Source organism: Drosophila serrata, unplaced genomic scaffold, assembly GCF_035046125.1.
Source record: "Drosophila serrata isolate PLE 108 unplaced genomic scaffold, ASM3504612v1 contig_334, whole genome shotgun sequence".
Classification (NCBI taxonomy): Eukaryota; Metazoa; Arthropoda; class Insecta; order Diptera; family Drosophilidae; genus Drosophila; species Drosophila serrata.
Genome location: NW_028257232.1, coordinates 1892216 through 1909106, shown reverse-complemented (window position 1 = coordinate 1909106; position 16891 = coordinate 1892216). Strand labels below are relative to the sequence as shown.

At 45.5% G+C, this 16891-nt stretch overlaps 2 protein-coding genes across 8 annotated transcripts; one reads left to right on the top strand and one right to left on the bottom strand.

Moving 5' to 3' along the window:
* Nucleotides 1-313: 313 nt before the first annotated feature.
* Nucleotides 314-16841, bottom strand: Dyb (Dystrobrevin). 7 transcript variants are annotated; one of them, XM_086837857.1, is made up of 10 exons: nt 16341-16841; nt 5142-5510; nt 4989-5074; nt 4101-4933; nt 3429-4044; nt 2985-3146; nt 2625-2702; nt 1961-2518; nt 1579-1622; nt 314-1311 (listed from the first exon to the last, which is right to left on the bottom strand). In XM_086837857.1, the coding sequence occupies exons 2-8, from the start codon at nt 5474-5476 to the stop codon at nt 2472-2474; spliced, it is 2157 nt and encodes a 718-aa protein (XP_086693983.1). In that variant the 5' UTR covers nt 5477-5510; nt 16341-16841; the 3' UTR covers nt 314-1311; nt 1579-1622; nt 1961-2471. The 7 variants fall into 7 exon arrangements, with proteins under 7 accessions (XP_086693983.1, XP_086693982.1, XP_020803291.1 ...); XM_086837856.1 differs by having other exon boundaries at nt 1961-2365; XM_020947632.2 differs by lacking the exons at nt 1961-2518; nt 2625-2702.
* On the top strand, nt 12773-13471 carry LOC110180027 (uncharacterized). Its single transcript, XM_020947635.2, has 2 exons — nt 12773-12914; nt 12966-13471. The coding sequence occupies exon 2, from the start codon at nt 12975-12977 to the stop codon at nt 13377-13379; it is 405 nt and encodes a 134-aa protein (XP_020803294.2). The 5' UTR covers nt 12773-12914; nt 12966-12974; the 3' UTR covers nt 13380-13471.
* Nucleotides 16842-16891: the final 50 nt, after the last annotated feature.

Here is a 16891-nt window from a genome sequence, read left to right as displayed (position 1 = left end):
CAGTATCACTTATGACACTGGTATTTAAATATATTTAACATGTTACTTCTGAAAGTCTGGCAGCATTGCTTTTATCTAGATGTTTCAAAAAAGTCCACCAGATGTCGTACTAATCAGACAGGATAACAGTTCCCAAACTGGGCGTCCTGGTTTAAAACTTCGCTACTAGTGCTGCAAAATGCTAAAATTATCGGCGCGCTGTTTAAAAACTATACATTATTGAAATCAATCAGAAATCAAATTATTATCTGTCTTATATTTCCCCATACATCAAAAATATTTTCATTCCCCTTTTAATTAAAAACAACTAGGCTTTGTGATTGTTTAAAATGCATTTTTATTTAGTTTTATCTTTTTTGTTAATATTCTTCAGTAGTTATTTATGTATACGTTCTATATAAATGTTGGATTCTCTCTATATCTCGTCGTGCTCTATTCGCATTTACGATTATATGGTATAACTTTTGCGGTATGAATGCATATTATAAATGGAGATTAAGTATAAATCGAAACGCAGAGAACGTTTTAGTTTTCAGTGTTTAACATTGGGTTTGTTTTTTTTTTACTGTGGCTCAAATATTTTTCATTTACTTTCTTTTTTTGTTGGCTTCAATCGTATCTCAAAGTGTGTGTATATTGTGTATATAAGTTTTAGCGTTTAAAGCTGGAAAAGCATCGATATAAAAACGTTTAAAAGCCCGATGCTCCTCCAACCTTAATTTAGAATTTGATTTTCGGTTCTCTCAACAACTTTCTAGTTTAGGTTTAAGTTTAAGTTTAAGTACGTAATGTAAATGTCTATATCGTATTTGTATTACGCATACGTACGTGTTTGATTTTCGGGTTTTTGTTAAGTTTTGCTGGTAATAAATAAGCGCGGGCGGCGCGGACTTACAAAATCTAAAAGCCGAGAATTTCAAAGTCGCAGAAACCTAAAATTAAAACGCCATACATCTCTCTTATTGCCAATTAGCAGTACGAACGTGTACGTATCTTGAAGTGATCAACGAGATTCAAATGTTTGCAGTACCACTGCAAGTCTTACATATTCATATTGTTTGCTTCAGTAAAATAATCATACATCCCGTAGGAAGAAATCTACGGCTACGGCTTCATAAAATAATAATAAATAAATTGCTCTAAGTCAACGTATATATGAGTTAAGGTAAGGTGTAAGCTAAGCGAGAGTTCGTCCTCCTCGTGCTCCGGCATGGTATACTGGTCCACTGGCGGCGCGGTGTCTTCTTAGTTCTTCTGCGAATTAAGACTCCATTGGGCAAACTGCTCCTGCCATTGGCTATTCGCATTTGCCTGTGAATTGAGTTAAGGAAACTAGTTAGATGGAGTGACTAAGAGCTGGCTCGCTGGATTAATCGTACTCAAGTTAAGAGGTCTCTGTGGCATGCAAAGTGGCAATCAACAACTACACTAGCTACGGGATATACATAGATATAGTATATATATTTTATATATGGTATGTTTTTTTATCGAGTGCATTAAACAGAGAGATATAGAGAGGAAGATAAGAAACAACATCTAGAGCAACAGAGAGCGGCAATTCGTGGCGAAACCCTTTACCTTTTCGTTCCACTCTTGGTTATACGATTGAGACTCGTCGAAATCTGAAATTGTATCAAGGTTGCGGTAAACAAATACATATAAATACTGGCTTTAAAAGGCACAAATCAAAGTCAAGATCAGACAATTTATTCGAATCCGTTTCGAGTCAAGCAGCCAACGTGAATCAAAATCTAGGGACTAACTAGGATGGGCAGAGACTGAAATTGTTCGAGAGCTGAGTAGAGAGGCGATTGACAGTGCAGCGATGATGGGAATGCGGCTAGAGATAGAACAGAGTGGCTCCCATACTAGAGACTAGAAAGATCTACCTGCCGTAAGACGAGCGAGTTAGGATGGTCTAGAGAGGCGGTTGATTGCACGTATACTGTATATATTTTACCTGATCGGAGAGAGTATATATCGTCGGGTAAACCTTACAAATTCAAACTATACTTCATGATATAAGCGTGCATGATCAGCTGCAGTTCATCGATTGTCTCACCGATCTCGTGCAGCGCCGGGAAACCGGCCTGCTCGTCGTCGATGAACAACTCCGGATGGTTCCTGTAGCCCAGGATGCGATTCACCTGCGACAGCTCCTCGCCCTGCCCGAACGTGTAATCGAACTGGTCATCTTCGGCCCGAATGCTATAGGGATTGGGATCGGTATGATAGGGGGCGGCAGCTCCCTCGCACTCGAGATCCTCGTCGGTGCGGAAGACCTCCTCGTACTCGCGGCACTCGCAATCGTTGCACTCGCACTGACTCGATCCCTCCGACTCGCCGCCCTCGATGTGCCGGAATTCTTGATCGATTTTTGGTTTAGAATTCGGTTTTTTGGACGGAAGAAACGAGCATAAATTATAAGGGGATACTAACTAAGCAAACAGAGAAAGAGGAGGCGGAGGATCTCAATATTTGCAGCACTTTTTCTTGTGCCGCCGATTGGGGAAATAATCTAAAACCAAAAACGATTCAAGGAAACGAAACGAAACAAAACGAAATGGAAAAGAGGTGGCTTTAGGGAACCAGCAGCAGCAGGAATGACAACCGGGACAACTTACCCAATGGCAGGATGAAGCGTGCCTGCGGCAGGGAGCTCGACAGCTGCTGGACAGCTGGCGGAGCAGCCCTTCCCCGTCCTGGAAATGGCGAAACCCAACACACAAAAGAAACACACACGGCATAAGCACAGAGAGAAACACATTCCGTTTTTAAGAGGGGAGCAGGGAGGAGCAGTGGTGGGTTTAGTGGCGGCTCTAGAAGCGGTGCTAACTACGAGTTCTAGGTGCTGTCTGTGCTGGTGCAGTGCTGACAACCATTCACGGGCATCTTCGCAAAGCGCGAGCGGAGAGCAGCAGCAGTTGCAGTTGCAGTTGCGGAAGCGATAGCGGGGTTAGAGTGGTTCGAATCCTTGGATTTACCTGCATTCAGGTCGCTGACCATGTGGGAAATGGCCGACGTTAGATGGTCGGCGGCCTCATTGAGCTCCGCGTCAGGATTCGGAATCGGATTGAGGCTGGGAATGTCACTGACATGGCCAGTGGCACTGGCAGTGGCAGTGCTGCTACGCATTGGCGGTGGCGCTGCGAAGGCGAAGCGATCAAGAAACGATTGTGTGTGTGTGTGTTTTATGGTGTGTTCAGGGTGGGCGTGTTGGTATTTAGTGTGTGTTTGTGCCAGTGGTGGAGGTTTTCCCGCACCATTGAGTGGATTCGATTAATATCTGATGTCTGGACCCAGGCCTAAACTCTCGCCAGTAAACCAATTCCTTGGAAGATCTCAAAATTTGGACATAACCGAAACCTAATCGAAAGTATCCCGCCCGCGAGTCATCCTTCATTATTCCCCCTCCAATCCCTACTCACTTGCACTTCCGTTGGCGGCGAAGGCGCTGCGCATGTCGCTGCTGATCTGGTTGAGCTGATCCAGCTGGCTCTGGCTGAAGGGACCGTGGCCATGGACCTGCTGCTGCTGCTGTTGCTGCTGGAGAAGCTGCTGCTGGGCGGCTCGCACGCCACCGGACATCGGATGCTGCTGCATCTGCTGGGCGTGCAAGGCACTCATCGGTGAGGTGCCGAGGATACCAGCTCCTCCTCCACCTCCTCCTCCGCCTCCGCCGCCTGGCATCGGTGGGGATTTCCCCGAGCGTGGACTCGAGTTGGGCGTGGAGCGGGGCGAGGCGGTCTGTTGGTTCTTCAGCATGCGCATCAGGCCCTCCAGCTGCTCCATCAGCTGGCGCCGTGAGTCCTGCAGGGCGCCCAGGTGTCCCTCGAGTTCTCCCTTCCGCTGGCGTAAGGCCCGCAGCTCGTTGATCAGCGCCGGATTCTCCGGTGCCATCTGCTCTGTCTCCTGCTGGCGCCTCAGGCGCGCTATCTCCCGCATTATCTCCTTGTTCTTGGACTCCAGTTGGGCAATCAGCTCGCGTTGGGCCCGCGAGTTGTCGGTGCCGATGGGCGTAGCACTGTCGGGCAAGTTAGAGGGCTGGCGGAGGCGGGAATTAAAAGGGTTCGGATAATCCAAGTTGACTAAACACTCACCGCTCGGTTCTCCTGGGCCAATCGGGCGGCATAGCGGGCTATTAGGCGGTGCTCCTCATCGTTGGCGGAGGCGGCGGCCACACGAGACATTGTAGTGCCACTGGCGCTGTCCAAACTGCGGCCGGTGGCCCGTGAGTCGAGGGTGCTGGAGCGATCGAAGAGGCCCGGCGGCAGGCCGTGCTGGCCCGGGTGGCCCTGATGGGGTCCGCCGTGGTGGCCGGGTACGAGGCCCGAGGGGTCCGAGAAGCCGTTGTGCGAGGGCAGCGGCGAGGGTGGCACGATGTGCGATAGGTTGAGCGTCTTCTCCGGCTGGTCGGGGAAGCGGGGTAGCACCTGCGCCGTCTTCTCGGGCACACAGCGGAAGCTCTTGCGCAGCGAGTGACCGATCTGTTTGCTGGGCGACTTGTAGCTCGAGTACTCCTTGACCTCGTGATCGTTCTGGTGGTTCAGCGATGTCTTGCCGTGCCAGAAGCACTCCTGGCACAACTGGTAGGCGTGGCACCGCTGACAGCGATAACGAAACCCGGTGAAGTTTTCCTTGTGGCAAACAGAGCAGACAGTCGGATGCACAATGGTCTCCACAGTGGCCAGCCGGTGCACCAGCGGCAGCCAGACGAGACAGGACGGCCCCGGCTCAGACATAAGCGTGGCCATAAAATCGTTCACCGTCACCTTGTTCTCGGCCGGGAAGATCTCCTCCTCGAGCCCCTCCTTGTAGTGGAATGTGGGCGACTCGTACACGGCCGCCGGCAGGGCCAGCACCTCGCGCAGGAATTCGCCCAGTTTCCAGGCCACCAGCTGGCCAGCGCCATCCGAGATCTGCGAGAATATATCTACGAAAGTGGGAGATTGGCTTAAGAGTTAATTTCTAATGTAAGAACCACTCACATCTGAGCTTGTCCACCAGCTTGCCGGAGCACATAGTGGCCAGGGCCACTTTGATAGAGAAAACGCGAATTTTTCCCGAGTTATCACTGCAAAAGAGGAAGGCAAAGTCATTGTCGAAAGGAAAATTATCCCTGAAATTATTCATACGCTTACCTTGTGTAGGCAGCCAACAGCCAATTGAGCAGCAGACCTGCCTTGGAGTCCACGGGCACCTGCTGGGCGGTGGGCAAGCGCTTGTTGAGATTGTGATAGAGCGAGGATACGAGCGTCTCCAGCCTGGCCACGCTAACCTCGCTCTGCGGCTCCAGGGTGTTCAGGCCATTCTCGCGGAACGCCTCGATAACGTTCCATATGTCCACTAGATGCAGATTCGTGGACTTTTGTATGTAGCGCAGCTTGGAGGCTGTGCGATAGGAGGCGAAACGGATGGAGTCGAAGGTCTGCAGGCGCAGGTCCTGCAGGATGGCCACACGCGGCTCCAGCTCCATTACTGATGATGCGACGACTACAATACCGATATGCCTGCAATTTAATTAAAATGTGTGCATTATAATAGCGATAATCGTAAATAATAATAGTTCTGGGCGGCAGCTAACTGGGTCACTGATGGTTGGGGGGTTTTTGGGAGTGGGAATGCTGCGCTGAGAGGAGCATTCAAAGGCCCCCATATGGACATAGGAACACAAACCGAACCGACACCGCATGGGGAATATGCTCGCCCACCCCGTTTTTACTTCATCCATTGTGTTTGCCGTCTGGCTTTGACAAGGCTTGTTCGTTGTGGATGCACTGGGAAAAGCGGATTGAATTGGGTAATAATAAATGTTCATAATTATTACCAATGGGTTTCGAGAACTCTTAAAGGCAGGGACTACGAAGATCTCAAAGCCTTAAACAGATGTCTTCAAATAGTAGAGGTTAACTAATACTACATATTATATTGTATTATATGCCATTTTAATCAAACCCCTTTCTTTATCCGTAGAAATGACTTATACGGAAAGAAATGACTAATTTGAAGCAAGCTCGACTGGGTTTCTAATTTCTTCAAGTGTGTTTGCCATAGTCTAGCGGCTGTTGTTTCTGCATCCCTGCTGGCGGCAATCGCCGGAAGAGGAAGTGAGCAATCCGGCGAGGCAGACAGTAGGGACTATCATCCTCCGTCGCCGCCGCCACCGCTGCCTGCTAACCCCGGAGCTAGTTAGGGAAACAAAGCGAATTTAATAATCCGCCTACGCGCTAAAAGTTTTCGCTCCCATTCCCATAAACCGCTTTTGCCAGTCCAATTAATCGACAAGGATGCCCCGCTTGCAGGCAGCATCCGCCTCATCACATCCTTGAAGCATAATTCCACGTCAAAAGGGTGTCGACAACTCCAGAAGTTGCTGTCACATCACGCTTCTCATTCCCAACTTTTCGCAATTGATTTTCCATCTCTCGGGAGCGAGAAAAAAACTTGAAATGTCCTTGGAAAAAAAGGAGAAGAAAGCTGGAGGACAGAGCAGGGGTAGCCTCTCAGTCTGAGTCACCATTGGAACGTAATCAGAGTACGTTCTGGGCGGATCTGGTTGCTATTTCTGTCTCACAATGCCAACATATGTATGTCTCCATCCACGTCCTGGCTGCCATGTCCTTTCAACATCCGAGAGCTGGCCAATTTAAACAAGTATTCTCATTTAAATGCCGCTTCCTTTTCCTGCCGATGCCGCTGCCCTCTGTCAACTAAATGATAGTGTTATTACAAGGAGAGCCAAAATGTGGTGACAGCGGATGGGACGGAGCTGAAAGCTGAAATTGAATTTCCAAACTGCAAACTATGAATGAAGCTGGAGTAGAGATGATGGAAACGAAGATGATGATGGCAGTGGGAATACACTGGGAGAAAGGGTCCTACAGACTGGTAGAGACTTGTAAATTGATTGAGAATATGGGAAATTCTGAAATTGCTTTCAAAATGGTTGAAATTTCCCCCTAACTTGGGTTGTATACGCTTTTGCCATTTCTTTAAATATATAGAAATGCCTTCAAGGATGCCATTTTCCCCTCAGTGTTGGTTATGGCAGCCTGGGCGTCTAAAGATTGAGGATGATGACTCATAAGGCTTCACGTGCCTCGGCTTTTTCTGCTCCTCGTTCCTCCTCCCCACTTGGCCAAACGAAATAGAGCAACAACAGCCATTAGGACACACATAAATACCCGCACACATACGGCCACCCACACCCACACCCACTGCCTCATCCCCATCCCCATCCCTATCCCCATCTCCATGCCTCTGGTCTCACACTCTTGAATTCTTTGGGGCACGGAGCGAATGCTGCGAGCTTGGCAAACATTTGCGCTCGAAAGTATGCAACAAGACCTGGCTGAATAATTTGAGTTTGGTCAGGATAGCGGGGCTCCAGAGGAGGAGAAGAAACAGGATGAGAAGAACGCTCCCCCCCCCCAAAAAAAAATGAGAGGAGGGGAATTCCGCATTGCCAGCGGCTGCTGCAGTTTTTGATGCTGCCACTCGCCCCGAGCGTTGACATCCTGCTGCTGCCACTCGCATCAGCCTTCTGCCAAGTGGCCACCACCCACCGATTATACCAGCAGGGAGAGAAAAATGTGAAGATTCAGTAAGGTTTTTAATATTAAATTAGAGTTTTAGTCAGTGTATACTTAATATTCTTAATTAGACTCGGAGGTACTTTATTAAAAACAAGCGAATAATTGTCGGTTTTGAAATGGTATTTAAATAAATAGGATTATATTTCCATAATTTCCTCCAAGTGTACCCCAACGAGGTCAAGAAGGACAAGAGGCGTGTGCCCCTATTCGTGTCATCCAGAGATCTCTGCACTAAAAATTCTCTTTTTACCCGTGTCAGCAGCATATTAAATTCCATTGCAAAAGTACAAAACACCTCCTGTTCCATTCTGCTCCACTCTGCTGGGGATTTACCAATTGTAACCGCAATTGTTGGCAGCTTTTGTTGTGGTGGCTGACCACCACCGGGCAGGCAGCTCAATTCATGCAGATTTCTTAGTTGTTTTACATATTTGTGCTTGGCCCAGTGTTAGCAATTTTACCATATAAATAAAACAAGAAGGAAGCCAGCTAGCCGGCAGGGAAACTTTTCTAATCGGAAGTCCTGCTGGCGACACACTCTTGAAGAAAACTTTTCCCCACAACTTTAACATGTAAAGGATCAAACTGGGTGTGTGCTAAGTGTGTCAGAAGTAAGAACCTCATTACCGGCGAGCACCCATCAAAATCAGATCCTAACTATACAGTCTCAAAGGGTAAATGGAAAGTCGAAATTTATCAATATTTTTGTATGAACATTTTTATACAAATCAATGCTTAAATAACTCATAACTCAGCCAAAATAGCATTAATTCCAATTTGGAAAGCTTTCCTATGCTGGATTTTATTAGGGTAACAAATCTGCATACTTCATTTAAAATCTAAATTTTTGCCAAATTTTGCCAATTTTAATGATGTAACCCCTTATAATATTTTTAAAAAAATGGTACATTTTTATTTTCTGCCGGAGATGTCTTGATCGACTCGACTGATGATGCTGATCAAGAATATATATGATTTATAGGGTCGGAAATGACTCCTTCACAGACTAATATTTAAATTATCTCCGTTAGGGTATAAATATCAGTTTTCCATTTATTAGGACCAGCTCTATGAAAACATTTTCACATGCAGTTGGATAATCTCTGGGGTTTCCCATATAGTTAGCTAATTTAAAAAAAAACTGACAATAAAAACACAAGCAAATCCAAACGAGTTACTTGTTTGAGGAGAGTTTTCCCATTGGGACAGAGGAAATCAGCACTAAACATTGTAAATAAGCATCATGTGGCTGCCTTTTGCGACAATCAAATCACAGACTGTTGGTAATTTCTGTTATTTTATACATAGCAGCAAATAATACTCCCCTTTAATTACTCTATCTGATAATGTGCTCCTTCTCCTGATGGTCTGAATAGTTGGCGCTCCAATCATCCATCACCTGCACCCAGCTGACCCCAGGTGAACTCGAAAAGAACCCACGGGACACGGGATACGGGACACGGGGGAGACAGGTAAGTCAGCGGGGAACTCACGTTGATGCTCAATTTACTAACTGAGCAGAAAAAAAGGAGCATAAAGAAAATATAGAAAAAACGACGAGCAAAGCGGAGGAACCGCACGGATGAAATATGAATAGCAACAAGGACGATAGCGTGTCCAGGACCTGCATCAAAGTTTCCCCTTTCCACCTTCCTTCCATCTTTCACATTTTCCCCATTGCCGCAAAGCAGAAATTAAACAAGTTTCAGTTGAAAGTCCTCCGTGTCCTGGGAGTTCTGGGAGTCCTGGGTGCTGTTGCTGTTTTATGCCATTTGCGTGCCAGGGAAATCAAAGCCAAACAACCGACTCCAACGATGATAACCACCGGGCACATAATTTGCAATTTCAGAGCCAAAGAGTACGCGAAGGACGAGGCGCAACCCGTTCGTTCGCCTCTCCAGGATTCGAGCATTCCCGTATCCCTCGTTTTCCGTGTTAATTCCGACTTTTCCGTTTTTGTTGCAACAGGACAGCAGCAGGAGATTGCATGTCTGGCCGAATTGATCAGCTCAAATCGCCGGCCGTGCAATAACCTTTTGTCCAGGTGAGCGAGGCTCGAATAAGAGCTAAAGGTGAGGCTAACTGGAACTGCAAACTGCAGAGTTAATTGAAAAATTGAGCCCAGCCAACTAGAGTGGATGCTCTTTTTGTCATAATTGATGGCCCTGCAATCGAAGTCCCATAAGTTTGCCAAGCTTATTTATGCAGAGAGAGAAATGAAGTAAACGAATAATAGGAAATTGAATCAACAATTCTGTAGTTAGAGAATATTTAAAGAATAAAATCAAAAAGTGACACCTTGTTTACATTTTAAATATTTCAATAACGTAAAAAGGGTTTCAATAAGTTGATGTTTCTTCCTAATATTTATTCTCTCTGCTAAAAGCTATCAAAGACAAACTAAATTAGTCCATGAACACAACAAAGGCTGGGCAACTAGAAAGAAAACTATGCTCCGGACTGGAAGGAAGTTGTGTCCCAGTTAGAGGAGCCAACTGTCATCAGCCTCGTCAGAATGCGCAAGCGAAGTAATTATGTGTACAGCTCGAAATGGGAGCATTCAGGAAGGGACTGGGACTGGGACAGGGACTAGGATTGGGACTGGGAATGGAAGTGGTGTGGGGTCTGGCAAGGATACGGAGGAGTGGCTCTGCGCCACATACTGTGCAACTCGAATGGCAAAGGCAAAAGCAAAATGCACATTCCGCGGCACACAAAGAGCCATTAGTTGTCGCCGCTCAAGGATTGCCAAAGGCATCGAGTGTACACACATAACATATATGAAAGTATATATAGGAAAGAGCTTAAGAATCGGAGCTGGGCGCTTTGCTTCAAGTTCTAGAGGTACTCTGAAGAGTTTACTGCCGCACATAATCCTCGGGATCTAGTGGATTTACCTGTCCGCACTTTATTCGCAGAGCAGGTGGCAACAAAGAGCAGAGAGCTGACGGCAATGCAGATGATGGGGCACCGAGCCGGATCGGATTTTCTCACAGCCACAGCCACAGCCTCAACCACCTGGCCAAGGTCAGGGTGCAGATAAAGCCCAGTTGATTTACCTTGATAAAAAAGAGGAGGCTGCGTTGACCGGACTTGATTGCATTAAACTTAAGCTGTCAGCTGAATTTAAAAGGCAAGCAATCGCACAGCGAGAAGGTAAGAGTTTGTCTTGTCTAATATATTTATAAAAACGTTAATTATATGGTAGCTTAGTATACACTTGCTGGATATTAATAGTTTAGTCAGAAGCTTAAAACGCAGTTAAGGAACCATTTCCGACCCTATAAATCCTATATATTCTTGATCAGAATCAACAGGCAAATCTTTCTTGGCATTAAAAAAAGAACAAAAATTTTTTCAAAATTTTATAGGGGGTTATATCGTTAACATTTTCAAAATATACAAACTTGTGCATTATTTAAAAATGGAATGAATGAATGAATTAGAAAGTTATAGTTATAGTTAGACTATAAATACTGAGAATAAACTTCAAAACATGTAACAAGCAAATATGGGAAATATTTAACCTTCATATATCAAATCAATTGATAAAATGAAAGTTTCCTCGGGCAATTCCATATTCGACGAAACAAACTATATACATAAGTTATTATTCCAATTGAATCCCTCGCAGCGGTTACGCATTTGCTTAACGTCAGGCCTGCCACCTGCCACCTGCTCCTATCGACACCCACCGCCCACTCATTAATAATTGCAACTAACCCACGTGAAATCAACCAGTTGAGCTGAAAATTCCACTCGAAATATGCAAATTATCAGCTGAGAATTGATTGCAGTTAGAGACTATATAGGCAGATATAGGCAGAACCCGGGGTGTGACAACCGTTCAGCCATGATCCATCGATGACAATCCCCTGTATAATTAGCACAGATGAGCAAACGATTCGCGGTAAATATTTTCCACTTTATCAACCGAGTCACGCCCTATTTTCGGCGATTTGTAAGAACGTGCGAATTGTGGGGGAAAACCGCAGGAAAAACGAATATTAAAAGCGACCTGAGACTCAAGAATTCGGAACTCGAGCTGCAACAATTGTAAATAGTCAGCTAATTGGCCAAACGGGTCGAAAATCAGCTAGACAGAGCGTCGCACCGAACTGGGCCAAAGTCTTTGGCACGAAACCACTAAAAAGTGGTCTAAACGAGGGGGAATGGTAAACTTGATGTAAGCGATTATGGGAAAATTTTTGGTTTTCTGTTTTCTGTTTCAGCCCCTGCCCACGCACACGAAATGTTTTACGAAACCAAAGGGCAGGCGCCGCCACAGCATACAGAACACCATCAGCATCGTAAACACAATGGTGTGGGCAGTTTTTCCCATTTCACGATACATTTGGAGGACGTTCCACTATCTCACGGGCGGTGATAACGATCTGCAAAGCAAACAGACCGCAGCCGATAAGATATATTCCGATTAGCCGAGCGAAGCCACGTTAGAACGTCGGAAAATTGTGCAATTTCTGTTGTTCAGCTTTCTTGTTTCTTCTTTTTCAACATTTTTTGCACGGAGAAACTGGCCATGTCCATGACAAGCGATACAAAAAAAAGTGCAGTCAATCAACTGCAACTGAAATGGCAATCGAAATGGGAATGGAAATGGAAATCGAATAGCTGTCCGAGGGGAAAGGGAACCCAACCCGGTGACAAAGAAAGCCCCACAAATCAATGCAGGCCAGGGCTAAAGGCGAAAGAGTGGCAGTCTTCGAGTCTGGTGCCTTTCTTCGTGGTTTCTGCATTCACATTTTGCATAAATCTATAATGAGATTTGAAATGCAACTGCCACACATAATGGCTCTGACCACTATGTCTCTGACCAATCAATGGAGCTTAGGGGAAATACCAAAATGATGATACAAGTGCATTGCAAGGGTATCGAGTAATCAGCAAAGGAATATTTACGGTATTTAAATTGTTGTTTAATTGAATTGTAGAATATATATCCCCGACAGACAATCAAATAAAAGCCCAAAACTATCTCAACTGATTCTCAAATATATTAAATATCCCTCGCGTAAACAATACTTAAGTTATTTGTCCCATTTTCAGCTAAAGCGGAAGTTGGCCGCCCAACTTATTTGCTAGCCGCCGGAATTGTTTACAAACAAAGAGCGCGAGATGAAACGCTTGCCATATATTAACCCCCACCGCTGTCGATCAGTTTTCCATATATATTTATATATAAACAATCTAGTTGGCATTTGGCGCTTTGAGGCAGAAATTGGAGCAATTGTTCGAGGCAATTATCAAAATTTTGGAGACTAGAGAAGCTTGCTTTCCGCGCACAGTAAAGTCCATCATGTGAGTCCATGTTGTGTGTGTGTATTCCCTCTGACGGATCTCCGCCACTAGCCAGGGATCATGTGCTACGGCAAGAAGTTCAATCCGTTCTACATTGGACCCTTTCCGGACAGCGCATGCGGGGACTGCCCCTATGGCATCTACTCGGGATTTACGCGTTGCGGGTGGACTGGCGGGAACGGACCCTTTGGCACGACCTTTTATGATCCGAGTTACGAGTCTCCGTGCGAAGACTGCTGTGGATCGGGTTGTAAGCCATGCTGTGATCCCGGCTGTGGGTCATGTTGCGGTCGATCGTGTTCTTGGTTTCGTCCCTGCTGTAGTCCCTGCTGTAGTCCTTGCTGCAGTCCGTGCTGTCGTCATTCCCGCAAATCCCGCAGCGGAGCAGACTGCTGCGTGATGTGCGGCAGTGGCTTGGGCTGCTGCGGCGAGCCCTGTCGCAAGTGCTGCTATCCCTGCTGCTGAGGAGGACACCAGTTCCCGTAACTCCCTGGCTTATGGACTTTACTGTGTGTGGTTAATTGGTTTCTTGAGCAAAATTTATTGTGAATCACGAACAATTATGTCACTGACTGCCCCCTGGGTTTCTCCTCTAAAAATAACCAGATGCTTAACGCTCCACTCGGCACCGAGCAAGCAATCCCCTGTAATGGCATTCCCATACATGACTGCCCCTTGACTGGGGAATATCGCTGTCGCTCCCGATACATATCCCATACATCAAACGAGACCTGGAACGAGGGGGGGCGGGGGCGCCGCTAAATGCGATTACAGCATAAACGATTAATTTTATTGCATTTAGCTGGGTCGCGGCTCTACGGCCGCTGGTTCTTGTTCTATAAACTAATTAAAGCACAGTGGACAGCCTCGGAAAAGAGGCGACTTCAAAGCACGAGGGCCCACAGGCAAAAAAAGGGTTAATTGTGCGCTATTCCCCCACTATTTTCCGGACTTGCACTTGGAAAAAATGTTTTCGAAAAGAGTATAATTTGAAATAAGGCAAGCTTATTTTAAAGTAACTAATAACGAAAGTTTACAGATCGAAAGTAGTAGAAGTAGAATACATTTTTTCTTCCCAAAATGTTTATATTTTAATGACCAATTCCATTTATATTTCCAAGTGCAGTTGACTGACATTTTTTCCTTCCGTTTGCATTTCATTTTCAATTTTCCCTTTGTTTCTCGGAGATAACCGGAGCAATGTTTTTTGTAGGCCAAAATTACTCCATGGCTGGTATTTATGTATGTGGCCCCAAGTTCTTGCTCTCCTTTTTAGCGGTCTCCAGTGCCATTGTTGGCCATGTTGCCATGTTGTGGGTGGCCGCACTCAACTTTGTTTGTTTTCGTTGCCCCCGTATCATCTACGTTATGTTGTAGTGTGTGTGTGTGTGTTTTGTCGCTTGGCGTTTTTCATGTCACGCCTCATTTAGCTTTTCACAACATTTCCACCCACCCAGCGACGGAGGCGGAGGTGCAGGCAACGCGTGTCGCCCTGAGTCTCGGAAATATCTGGGGATCTGGAGCAGTGCTTCCCAATGCTCTCCACTCGCTGCGTTCACTCTTAGCACACATCAAAATTAACCGAAATAACTAGCGGGTTGTACGGACGGATGATGCGTGTTTGTATCTAGGAACTAGATCGGGGCCCCGAGACTGGAATGCGTTTCCCCTTAATGAGTCTCAGCATGTTCAATGTAATTGAATCTGATTGGAGCTCGAGGGAAATGATCAAGAAATGGTCAATAAATACGGCAAGAGATGCATTTGAAGATGCTTCTTACTGTGATTTATAAAATGAACTGGAAGCCCTGGCAATAAACAGATTATCACATAGAATAAAAACTTGATCAGATATAATGTAAGCGGTACCTGGCCATTCCTTATTAGCCAATCTCCCCACTGGGTCTGTGATTTATGTAATCGTAAAATTAAATGATCGTTCAAGCTAAAACACAGCCCGCAATTAACGCAATTGAAATCTGGCAAATTGTTAGCACACTTTCTTAGAGCCATCTCGCCCGATTTGCGTGTGATTTATTGCGCTGTGATAAAAGCAAATGCTGGCACACTCACTTGATTGCGATTGCTGGCTGATAGCGGTCAATAAAATGATCTGAGCGAAAGTGAAACTATGTGATAAGCAGATATATGTGTTCATACATATATCGAAATACCGCGACGATCTATTTATTGCCCGTAGGTGTTGGAATGCCGAATGACTTTGGCTTCGGGCTCGAGCTTCGGCTTCTGATTCCGCTTGGACTTCGGCTCAGAATCACCTGGCACCTGCTCCGCTCGCGCTCTCGCTCTGCCCGCCCCCACACGCCCCCTGTGTGCCCCAGTGCTCGCTCCCACCTAGTGGACTCGGTGGGGTGAGCAGCAGCAGCCGCCGTTTTTCAAATGCTAAAATTGGCGATTAGTCAAAATGATGTCACCGAGTTATTTTGATTGTTTTCTTTTTATTATTTGTATATAGTTATTTTGCTTGACTTTGGCATTTTGGCGACATGTCGACCATAAATTCCGTATTATTGTTTTCCCCTTGCCTGAGGTGCGGAAAAGGCCAAAAACGATAAGCGATAAAACTAAAACAATGACCTATGGATCAACGACTGACTGGCGTGTGTGTAGGAGTGTGTGAGTAAATTTTCATTAGCCCGGGAATCCAATTATTTGCTGATTTAATCATTCCAACCCGCCCGCCATATGGCTTTCGGCAACAGATCAAATCTAAGTGAGTATAGAACTCCGTCTAAGCAAGCACATAGAATATGGAATGTGGCAACATATTAGATAATGTAGCGAAGGGAATGGAATCTTAATTAATACGGATAGGCCAGTACCTGATAAGATCTTAATAAATATGAATAATATGGGAAGAACATGTACTAGAGTTGCTAGGAACAGCAGGGAATGCTAATACATTTTTAGTTAAGTATTTTCAAAACCAAGTTTATTGATATTTTAGTCTTGAACTTGATTAAAATTTGCAAAAATTGAAATATATCCAATATTAGTATATAGATTTTTCAAGATTTTAACAACCACTTTTACTGGAAAATATTTGCTCTCCTAATTAACCCATTTACCAAGCATTATGCAAAATAGGGGCGTGGCGTTACAACTATTTTATTTGCATTTCACATATCTCCGAAACAACAACAACTACAACCGACATCGAAACTGACAACCAAAATATTTGTAAACTAAACAGCAGCAAAAACAACAACAAACAGGGTCGTGCATTTAGCGGAGGGGGAACGGGGACCCCAGACGCTTTTTATGAATGAACATTTTGCGCTGCGTCGGGCCAACACGTCACTCATTTCTGCTGGCCAATATCGTGAAAATCTACAACTACGCATTGGAAAAGGGGGAAAAATGGGAGTGACAAACCCGAAAAACATTGCCTTTACGGCTGTTTACCTCTCGTAATTAGCAACCTCTATGCGTCACTATTTCGTGTTTCTTTTTGGCTGCGCGGAGTCTCTTTCCTCCCACTCCTTGCACCTTCTTCCGTCCGTATGTGTGTGTGTTTTATTTCACCTGCTGTTTACACAATAACTGGAGTTGCGAAAATTCCGCTGCCTTCCAGCGAGCCAGAGCGGGAGAGAGCGAAGATGCTGCGCCCTTTGACCCGTGTACAAAATATGGCAACGGAAAAACTTCTTTTTTTTCGGCCAACACGCATACACACGCAGGGCACGGACGCACTCAACACACTCGCACACACCGCGTAAGCCGAGCTTTAAGCCGCGCTTTAAATTTTTTCTTGCCAACACTTTTGCGCGACTCCTCGTTTATTCCGAACGAAGATATATCTTATCACCGATTTTGTTTACCGAGAATACATAGCTGCGCGACACTTTGACATTCGACCGGTTGGAGAAAAAAACAACAACTAGCGATGTACTTTCTTCGATAACCACTTTTATCGTGTTATCGATAACTGTCGGTAGTGTAGATCCTAAGGCAAC

Excerpts from the sequence above, each read along its gene's own strand:
- Dyb (XM_086837856.1), bottom strand. The coding sequence starts at position 5,476 with ATGGAGCTGGAGCCGCGTGTGGCCATCCTGCAGGACCTGCGCCTGCAG. Across the intron at positions 5,075-5,141 it reads CTGTTGGCTGCCTACACAAG|TGATAACTCGGGAAAAATTC; the intron begins GTAAGCGTATGA and ends CCTCTTTTGCAG. Across the intron at positions 3,147-3,428 it reads CGCCGCCAACGGAAGTGCAA|CGCCACCGCCAATGCGTAGC; the intron begins GTGAGTAGGGAT and ends TCGCCTTCGCAG.
- LOC110180027 (XM_020947635.2), top strand. The coding sequence starts at position 12,975 with ATGTGCTACGGCAAGAAGTTCAATCCGTTCTACATTGGACCCTTTCCG.